The sequence below is a fragment of the Saccostrea cucullata genome, unplaced genomic scaffold, assembly GCF_032062105.1.
Source record: "Saccostrea cucullata isolate Sc308-1 unplaced genomic scaffold, CSIRO_AGI_Scuc_v1 ctg15835, whole genome shotgun sequence".
NCBI classification, from domain to species: domain Eukaryota; kingdom Metazoa; phylum Mollusca; class Bivalvia; order Ostreida; family Ostreidae; genus Saccostrea; species Saccostrea cuccullata.
Window position 1 is genome coordinate 11,358 of NW_026924760.1, and position 10,945 is coordinate 22,302.

The window sequence follows — 10,945 nt, forward strand, 5'->3', positions numbered from 1 at the left end:
CATTACCGTTGCTTATCGAGGCTTCAAATATTTTTTACAGCGACAAAAAATGTTTTAAATATTTTATGAAGTCTAAGATATAATGACAACATTTGTTTCCTTCTCAACGAGTCAATAACTTTCTTGGTTTTCTTTTTGTACAAAGACTTTAAAACAACAGATTGCTATAAATTAATCACACTGATATTGTTCAAGCAAGATTTAGGATTATGACATTTCTTTGAATTATAATAGTAGCTAATTCTGTAATGGTCAGTTCCAAAATATAGTTATTGATAAACTTTATGAAGCCAACTTACTGAAATTGTTGGAAAATAAGAGAGAAATTAAAGCGAAATACACCAACGACGTAAAATAGGCCGAAAGCGTAAGGGTTGGCAGCTCTGCATTTACACTTAAAATTTTGCTCGGAATATGGGACAAAACTCTTAACTTCAAATTAAATTTACCCTTTTTGTGTCGATAATTAAAATTATGTCCCTGCTCACCTTCGAAATCAAACTTGGAGATGAGGTTGTGTACGTTGTAGAAAAACTATTGACCTTGCCAATTTTTGATGCAAAAACGTTCGTTTCAAAGGCCACATTCTAGCAGTCGCATGACCTCTCAGGGTACCTATACATCGGCCTGTGTAGGAAGATGATATCAGGGATTTATAATTAGCTTGAAGGTCCATCTCTCTGGATCAACAGTTTTAAGGTACACAATAAATCCTGACCAATGTACAGTATAATTTTTAATTACAACATATCAAATGTTTATAAATTCGTTTTTTTAAATGGTTGAATATATACTTATATAGAGATTTATCGATTAAGTGTCATCCCAGTATATTTTAGTTTTTGTCCTTTTGGAGCCTTTATGTGAAAACTTTAGCTATAGTTAAAAATTGGAAAAAGTTAAATTGTGTCCATCAGTAAAAATAACGCCTAAACGATAAAATTGTGTTAACACAAATCAATCTAGCAAAATTTTGGGGCAAATTTCCATTTAATTAAAATTATCCTTTTAATTGGTAAACATCTTACTACTCCTGTATGTCCCACAGGACACTGTGTGATCAATGGTCCCGTTATCTTTACCGGTGGATGTTAAAAGAAAAGATAATTCAATCTTTTGAAATTAAATGATATACCTCATGATTGGAGTCTACAGTGTTCTTTTTATTCTTAATTCCAGGAAAAGTTTGTTTCATGGATATTTTGTTTTTCATATTAAACTGTCAAATAAATTAATCACTGATGATATCAGTTAGTGGTTTCTCTTATTGTAAATTTCATCAATTTTTAAATATAGTTCCGTTGAGCAATTGAAGATTTGGTATGTACATGTGACGCGTTAATAACATGTTTCAGAAATAATATATTTAAAAACAGCTTAAATGACAAAAGGGTTACATTTTGTGAGTGGATTAGAATTAGACTACCAAACAGGGAAAATTTTAACCTGTGGCTAACCTCAATTTTAAAATAAAAAAAGAAAAGGGGAAATGTACCAGATACTTGGCACACAGGCCCATTGTGCAGTGAAATCTCTATCATGCCAAGACCGCAGTGCCGTGATATATCAGGATGTAAGTTTAAGAACACTTACAGAAAGAGAGACCCCCCCCCCGTTTCCAAAAAAAATCACTTCAAAGTGCCACTACAGAACTCTGGGGGTTAAAACTCAGACACACCTACAAAGTAACAGTGGTGTTTAAATCACTCAAGAGACATAACATACATGACATAATATAAGGACATAACAATTCAAATACTGTAAATCACTTTTTATAACGTAATGTATTTTCGCATAATTACAACAGACGGTGTGCTCACTGAAAATTGTAATATTTTATATAATCTGTATTCGTATTAAGATAAGTAGAGCAATAACCACAATGTGCGAAACAAGAATTTGTATCAAGAGTAATTTTTATCTCCGTAAAAGGTGTAATTTCTGAAACAGTTAACAAATTAATTCACCTTAAATGTTTCTCCTGTAACAATATATATCGAAGTAAGTGGCATGTGCAGAAAGGCTTTTTTTGTTTGCTTTTAATAATTAATAAAATATTAGAGTTTTCTTGATCAGATTTACTTACATTTCTGCTGTGCCCTCTAAATGTGTTGAATAACATTTTTTTAAAAAGAATTTATAGTTATCTGTGAAAAGGAAATATATTTACTCTAAAATGAATAATATATATTTTAATATCATTACATGTTCAATATACTCGATATTTAGGATACTATAATAAAACATGTAAAAAAAAATGAAAATACAATTATCAAGCACTAAATGTAAGACTAAAGTGAAAATTTATCATTTATTGTTACCTTGCTACTTTCTACTTCTATGAAATTTTTTCTCTTTGTAATTCATTTTAAAAAATTGAATACAAGTTAAAACTTTTTGATTCTTCTACTACATTCTATGAGTTATCAGAAACATAATGCCAGTTTCGGAAAAAATAGGGGTTTTGAATGAGGATAGCAACACTACATTACGGTAGTCCCTCCAAAAATGTAACTCTTCTCCTGAAGCCGTGTCCCAACATTATTCACGTCTGTCAAGCCAAAAACTGAAAGAGAAACTCCAACCAGGTTACATTGATATTATTCAATAAATTCACTTCAAAAATTCTATGCAATCAAATATGTTGAAAATCTGTCAAGCCTGACATCCCCTGGGAGATCATATATACATTTAAATTTTACTTGTTATTTTAAAAATAAACTTAATAAATAACTTTTATTTTATAGTTTTTATTAAGTCAAATTTATATTATATGACATTTTTCATACGTGTGTGTGTTTGTTAAATGCAACATTGGTAAGTGGTAACAGTCAAAAAATTACCCCACAAAATAGAAATAAAAATTGAGTAAAGGGGCCGACTATAGTTTTAATGTGTGAAAACTACAATAGCAAACTCTTCATTTTTATCCATACAAACTTACATTAACTTCAGTGTACATGCAAAGTTTTGTTATACGTCCTATTTTTAAGATTAAATCAATACACACATTTATATAGGATTATATAGGAAAATGCCAATTTTTACCACTTTAAACAAATTATACAAAGAACATAGTAATAGAAATTTTGTTCAAATTTTTTTATTCACAATATATATGATACAATATATGTAAGAAACACAACATCTACCGTCTTGTTAAGAGAGGGGGCATCTCAAAATGCAAAAAAGATCTATTGATTGTAAGTTGTTTAAGTCACATTCGTGAATGTTTCATTGATACAAGGAATTCACCAGTTAAACAATAAAATTTTCTATTGTTTGTTGTTATTGGAATGAACGTAAGCAGCTGTTGCAGAAAAAATACATAACCCGCGTAAGCGGTTTATGTAAAAATTTTTCTGCAATAGCTGCCACCGTACATTCCAGTAACAACAAACAAAGAAAGACATTTTATTGTTTATATTTATATCTGTTTAAATTATCATTTTAAGTAGGATTAAAAATATCAATTATTGTGTTAATGATTTAACGTCTTTGTACGAAAACATTGATGGAACGGCCACTGATCAAGAAATCTGTACAGGTGATATGCCTAATGTAGTTTATGCAGGGATGAACGCAATGGGTTTTCTTAAGAAATAAGGAAGAAAATATTCAGTGGATGTAAATATATGCGAGTGAAGGGCTTCAAAATTGCACCTATACTTGTTGACCAAAATATCCAAAACCGGATTTTTGAAAAAAATCATCCAAAGGTATTACACGTAATTATCACATTTATGAAGAAATACTTGAACCAGAAATATATCTTCTTCATATGCCTGGAAAAATTTCAATTTTGTTATGTAAATTTAGATGTAACAACTTACCTATTGAAAGTGGGAGATCTCCTATTAAGAGAACAAAGGATTTTGTACTTTATATGATCTTTATAAGGCTGGTGAGGAATATCATTATGTTTTTGAATGCACACAAAAGAAATATCTCAAACTTTCCCACATGCAGACCAAATACTAGTATAGAGAAATTCAAACAACTTTTTTCAACAACAAACTGTTCAGTATTGAAAAAAATATGTAAATTTCTATTGATTGTCAAACAAATCATAGATAGAAATAACTGATTTAAATCTTAACATGACGTTTTGTACGGTTTATTATACATGTATTATATTCTTTTCCTATGTGTATCTTCTCCTACCATCCTCTCTACAATGTATGATTGTACATTTAAGAGAATTAGAGAATATATTTTCTCATAATGACTGAAAGCATGCATTTTCATTGCTCTTGCTGAAAAATTTCAAATAAAGGTTACGAAGAGTTGCATATGCAAATATGCCCTACATCAGGCTATTGCGATTCATAATTAGGAATAGTTCTTTGACTGGAGGTCCAAGCGTAACTACACTCCGCCAGAATAAAGAAAATTTCGACCTTAACATCTGAAAAACAGGCACTTAAAAATGCCTAAGAATATTTCTTTCGCTCAGATCAAAAGATTGATGAGCCTAAAGCATTATAGAAATTGAGCTGCAATTTTTGTACATGGTGGTTTAACACGCTGTAATTGAATGGTCGGAAGGAGGGTTGTTTTAAGAGGTATGTGTTACTTTCTCTAGGGTTTGAGGATATCATTCAACGTCTTAATCAAATACCTGGTGTTTGTAATTGTTTTACCTTACTGTATTCATCTTTATTTATCTTTAAACTTACAAAGTGTCACAATCAAGCTGGAGCAGATCACACATCTAATTTTAATTAGAATTAGAAGACCAAAGCGTTTGAAGATGTTCCATGATTGACGTGTCATAGGTTTTCCGATATAATAACTGTGTTAATGGCTACATTTTGAATATGGACCCAGGAGAGAATTGTCGTTCAACATACACTATTACATTTATGATAATTAATTAAATAGATTATAAATAGTGTTTCAATCAGCTGTTTCATTTAATATTGGAGATACGCAGAAGATTCCATGTCCCTGTAATTATTTCAGATTCATTACTTTTTTTTTTTTTAACTTTTTACATGTACATTGTATGTCTGAAAAAAAAACTTGGAACAATGAAATTTATTGCCACAGCATTTGTCCTTTTTATGAATTCGATTGTCGTTGTTCTCTGCGTAGAAGATGATGTGATTGACGTTATAGATACTCTAGGTAACCAGATGTGTCTTAAAAGATGTAGCCAGATCAGTGTCTGTGTGTCCGTGGAATATAACAAAGAAAACCTTCGATGTAAATTGTTGAGTGCACATAGTGTTAATAAAGAAACTACACCTACACAACTTTGGAATGGGACAGAATGTCAAAAAAGAGTCCAGGTAATAAAGTAATGTTTGAATGTTCGTCCACGTACATGTTTTATGATTTTGTTAAAATTTATTTTCTACATGATGTAACATGTATTTCAGCTATTTTCACGTCTATACTATTGCAATGGAAAATTATATATAAAAAATTATTTTAAAGTATTCATTGCATTATATCTTCATATTAAAATGACGGAATGCAAATTTCTCAGTATCTAATTAAGAAACTGATCTGTACATATTATTTAAAAGATTACTACACTTAAAGACTTTGCGCCAAAATAAACTTTCAGGACATGCATTTTTCCTTTAATTGCAGGAATGATTAACATCTAATCTACAACTTTTACTTAATCAAAATAAATAAAAGTATGTATTTACGAATCTGTTTTCAAGGGAAGGGGTCAACACAATTTCCTTTATCTCCGTGCGATAAAGAGGAGGCCCACAATTCTACTGACTTAAATTTATACATAGTCAGCACATGTTTTTCTGTTGTTCTCTTTTTAACAGTAGTGTATACTTGTATTAACAATGTCGTGTTAAAAGGGGATTACTTAATAGACTAATATTTCAATTTCTATTTTTTTTTCTCTTTGATAACTCTGAAAGTTATTGGAGTTTATTTCTTGATAATTCTATCGGTTTGCAAATTAGGAGCTCAGGTGACTTATTGCTATCTGCTTTCGTCCGTCGTCGTGCGTTAACATTTAAACATGTTCAGCTTCTTCTCTGAAACCGCTGAACTAATTTCATCCAATTTTGGCATACAGCATCTGTGGGTGAAGGGGAACAAAGATTGTGAATTTCATGGTCTCTGCCCCCCTGGGGCCTAGGGGTGGGGCAAAAACCACTAAAATTAGTGCAATCTTTAAAAATCTTCCTCTTTACTCCTGGACATGAAGCAGAGAATCTGTTGGCATAATTGTAATAAGCATTGAGTCCTCTAAGAAAATCGTGAAATTCATGGCCCCAGGGTCAGGGGTTCTAGTGCTAGGGTGGGGCTATATTGATTATATAGTGAAAATGCTTTGAAAATATTCTTCTCTGCTCCTGAGTATCAAATAAACTAAGTACATAGTTATGATGAGCAAGAATGCTTCTACCAAAATTGTGAATTTTATGGTCCCAGGGTCAGGGGTTTGATAATAGGGCAGGGCTCTATTGATTACATAGTGAAAATGCATTAATTCTTTGGAAATCTTCTCTCTGTTCCTTAGTATTAAATAAACTAATTGAGTACATAGTTATGATGAACAAGAATGCTTCTACCAAAATTGTGAATTTTATGGTCCCAGGGTCAGGGGTTCTGGTCTTAGGGTGGTGCTCTATAATGATTATATAGTGAAAATGCATTATTTCTTTGGAAATCTTCTTCTCTGTTCCTAAGTATTAAATAAACTAATTAAGTATATAGTTATAGTGAGCAGGCTTTACCAAAATTGTGAATTTTATGGCCCCAGAGTGAGGGGTTCTGGTGTTAGGGCGGGGCTCTATGATTGCATGTATATAGTGAAAATGTATTAAATCTTTGAATGAAAATCTTCTTGTCTGCTCTTCAGTATTAAATAAACTAACTAAGTACATAGTTATGATGAGCAAGAGTGCCTCTTTCAAAATTGTGAATTTTATGGTCCCAGGGTCAGGGGTTCTGGTGTTAAGGCGGGGCTCTACTGATTATATAGTGAAAATACATTAATTCTTTAAAAATCTTCTTCTCTGCTTCTGGGTATTGAATAAACCAACTAAGTTAATAGTTATGATGAGCAAGAGTGCCTCTTTCAAAATTGTGAATTTTATGGCCCCAGGGTCAGGAGTTCTAGTGCTAGGGCGGGATTATATTGATTATATAGTGAAAATGCATTAATTCTTTGGAAATCTTCTTCTCTGTTCCTGGGTAACAAATAAATTGACTAAGTACATAGTTATGATGAGCAAGAATGTCTCTACATAAATTGTGAATTTTTTGGCCCCAGGGTCAGGGGTTATGGCTCTAGAATAGAGAAAATACATCTATGTAAATCTTTTCCTCTACTCCTGGGTAATAAGCAGATAAACAACCTATATAGTTATGATGTGCAAGGACTCTTCTTCCAGAATTGTGAAATTCTAGGCCCCTGGTTCTAGTGTTTGAGTGTGGTAGGGGCAATTCTGATTATTGCTGAATATTACTGATTAGTTGAAACGCATTTTTTGTTCTCCTACCCTGCTTATGGACATTAAGTTAAGAAACTAAAAAATTGTTAAGTGTATAGTTATGATTAGCAATGGTGCCTCTTTCAAAATTGTGAATGCCATAGCATCTAGTTTAAAACATGAACATAACCAAATTCAATCATTTGAAAGTTGTTGCATGATGCATGATGCTCAGGTGACATTTAAGGCCCATGGGCCTCTTGTTTGAGATCGGCCACTGCTGATCTTTTTCTTTTCTTTTTTTTTTTTTGTTTTAATATGCAACACCATTTATTTCTGATTATGTTTTTAAAGAGGATTTTTTCGGGGTTTACTTATTCTTAATAAATACCTACTTTTTTCAGGTTAATGTTTGTGAAGAGACCATTCAAAGTGTTTACCTTTCCTCCGGAAAACTGTTTTGCTTACCAAAAGGTTCATATAAATATTTGTATTCCTTTGTTTCCTATTAATATTAAGCGTCAAAATTATTCAAGTAATTTGAAGTTCATTTTTTCTTTCAATCTAGAGCAATATAGAAATGTAGCTTTAAGAAAACCAGCCAATTTGTCTTCTGTGTGGAGATCGGATTCAGATGCATTTAACGCTGTTGATGGTATAGGAATCGTCACGGTCAGTGGGCCAGAGCACTGTGCTCACTCTGATGGTTATGAACGCAATCCCCACCTAACAATTGACCTACAGAACCTGTTCTACATTGATCACCTACTTCTTCTAACAAGAGGAGATACGAGTGGTAAATCTTTAATCAAGTTTTTGAACAGATATATATAGCAAAATACCAAAATCCATGAGAAAATAAACTAACAAGAGGAGATAAGGATGGTAAATCTTAATTCGAGTTTTTGAAATGATATACAACTGTAATATATAGAAAAATACCAAATTAAACTATTCGTTAAAAAAATGGAAAAGCCTGAAGCCCATGAGCGAAATAAACCTTTCATATTTGTGAGAATTAAACTTCTTAAATGTTTTGTAGAATATTTTTTGCATAATTATATTTGTCATCGTCAATCAGACGAATTCTGCACAACTCGCTCCCTAGAGAACTCGCCACCTATTCAGGACAACTTTAAATAATGTGGGGTGATTTGTCTTGGGAGCAAGTCCTGATTCCAATAAGTCAATTCATTTTTTACGAAACTATCAGATATATTGTACATGACAGTGTTTAGGTAAAATATACAACAATAGTATTTCTATCTGAAATTGTTAATTACACGAGCAATCAGAAACAGTAATTATAACAATAATATGAATACACTTTTTATCTTTGTTTTAAGCGGAGTTTTTTCATGACGTTGAAGTCCGGATAGGAAACCTGACTATTTGGGAGGAGATGAAGACCTGTGGTCTGTTTAGCGAGACTGCAGAACTTGGTCAGTGGTATAAAATCCAGTGTGCCTCCTGCCTTGTCGGCCGATTTGTAACAATAAAGATTACTGGGGATAGAATGATGACAGATCATGATGGAAATTTGCTAAGCTTATGTGAAGTTTCCGTCTGGGGAAGAAGATACTACAATTCATAAGAATATATATCACCAAATACTGGCAGTTGTAATATATTCTTTCTGATATTAACAATTATGCAGAATCTTCTTCATATATAGTGAAATCTCCGTATCTTTTGTATCAACTATTTCCTCTAGAGATGCCATCCTCACAAAAATACAAAAGTAAATCATAAGGGACACAACAGTATCTGAATGGTTAACTGGAAAAGAAATAATTGATAAACTGTGATAACTATCTACAGTGTATGTAATATTGTTAAAGGTCTAACTAGTGGCATTAAGTGAGATTTCTTTATTTTATTTCATAAACCTAAAAAATCATTGCAGCTGATCCCTCCTCTGATGCTTTGCTTCCCTCCTATTTTGTAATTGAATTTTGAGCTGGAATACTAATCGTTATCTCAACACATTCGACTGCATTATACTTTTTTGCAAGCTAAGATTTCAAAACTTCCTATAAAATACTAGCGCATGAAATGAATGAAGATAACGAACAGTATTCAAGCTAAAAGTCAATTGCACAATTCAAATCAAGGGCAGAACAAACACAGACCTCTAAAATATCAGAGGTTGGAACAGGTGCCATAGAGGAGAGAGCATCCCCTGCTAACCAGTCTTATTTGCAGAGTGACCCTTGTCATGATCAGAAAATAACGAAAAAATCCTTCGACAATTCAGTGAAACATATGGAGATAGAATATTCAAGATCAAAAGTCCATTAAACAATACAAAATAGGAGCAGAGCAAACACGGACCTCCAAATCATCAGAGGTGGGATCAGGTGGTATGTTGAGTGGTGAGCATCCCCTGCCGACCGGTCAGACTGTTTTTTAACAACATAATTTTGCAAATGACCGATGACAGTGTAAGTAAATTACGAGTTCCATTTTTATTTAAAAGCGGTTGTCAATGATATCAAAAAGCTTGGATTTCACTTCATCGTGGGGAATGGTTGTTTATAAAGTTGAAAAGTCGTACGTAAGTTTTTAAGCCGTTGGATCTTGGTAAAATCTGGTGATTTCAAATTATCCAAAAGTTCCTTAGAATTTTGAGATATCCACATCTGATTTACACCACTTCTTGAATATATTGTTGTACAGTACTCTTGAAGTTTCTCCTTCACTGGGTTAATATCTATAAGTGAGGAGTAAATAAAGAGGGTTGGTTGAACATTTATTGGAACCCAATATATATCTTTGTTGTTTGTAAGGATTTTTATTAAGTTTCGGAATCCAGTATATACATGTACATGTATATATGTAGTAGTTTAAATTCATTTTGGTTTTTGGGATGTAAAAAATATTCAAAACCGACGTGATTTTAAAAACTTTCTTCCTTAGGAAGAGATGTATGAGTATAAGTTAGATTACCCTTTGTAGAATTAATATAATGAGACTTACAAACGAAGACATTGTCGTTACCTGCTTAGTCAGTAGGAACCAGTACGTATTGACCTTTAATCTATCTTGTATATATTGCTGCATAAGTGAAGGAAGTTTATGATTGAAAAGTTAGTCATCAAGTTTATCATAAAGCTTTGTTGTTTATCATTAAACTCTTTATGTATATATTAATACTGATTTTACCGCATTGTCACACCGGTGTGTTATAACAATATTGTCGCTGGGAGACCACTGTTTTGTAATCGTTTCTAGTCATGTTTTTTCTATTGATTTTGGTATGTCTCCCAATTAAATTCTTTTGTAAATGTTTTTGGGGATTAAATTTTTTTTCACTTAAATAAATAATTTTTTTTTACCATTAACAAATTTTCGGTTATGAATGTTGGAAACAAACATAGCTTTTATGTTGCCTTGGACTACCAGTAAGGTTTTAACATATACAGGGTGACCCAAAACATATGTTACACCTTTAATCATGAGTTTTGTGATAATAAAATTAGATTATAATAATACGTCAGAATGAATGAATTTTACAAAGACATGAA

At 32.1% G+C, this 10,945-nt stretch overlaps 1 protein-coding gene across 1 annotated transcript; it reads left to right on the forward strand.

Annotated features, from left to right (window-relative positions):
- The first annotated feature begins 5,033 nt into the window (after positions 1-5,033).
- LOC134267264 (uncharacterized) lies at positions 5,034-9,012 on the forward strand. Its single transcript, XM_062749485.1, has 4 exons — positions 5,034-5,294; positions 7,823-7,892; positions 7,987-8,214; positions 8,765-9,012. Exons 1-4 carry the CDS (start codon positions 5,034-5,036, stop codon positions 9,010-9,012), a joined length of 807 nt encoding a protein of 268 aa, XP_062605469.1.
- The last annotated feature ends 1,933 nt before the right edge of the window (positions 9,013-10,945 follow it).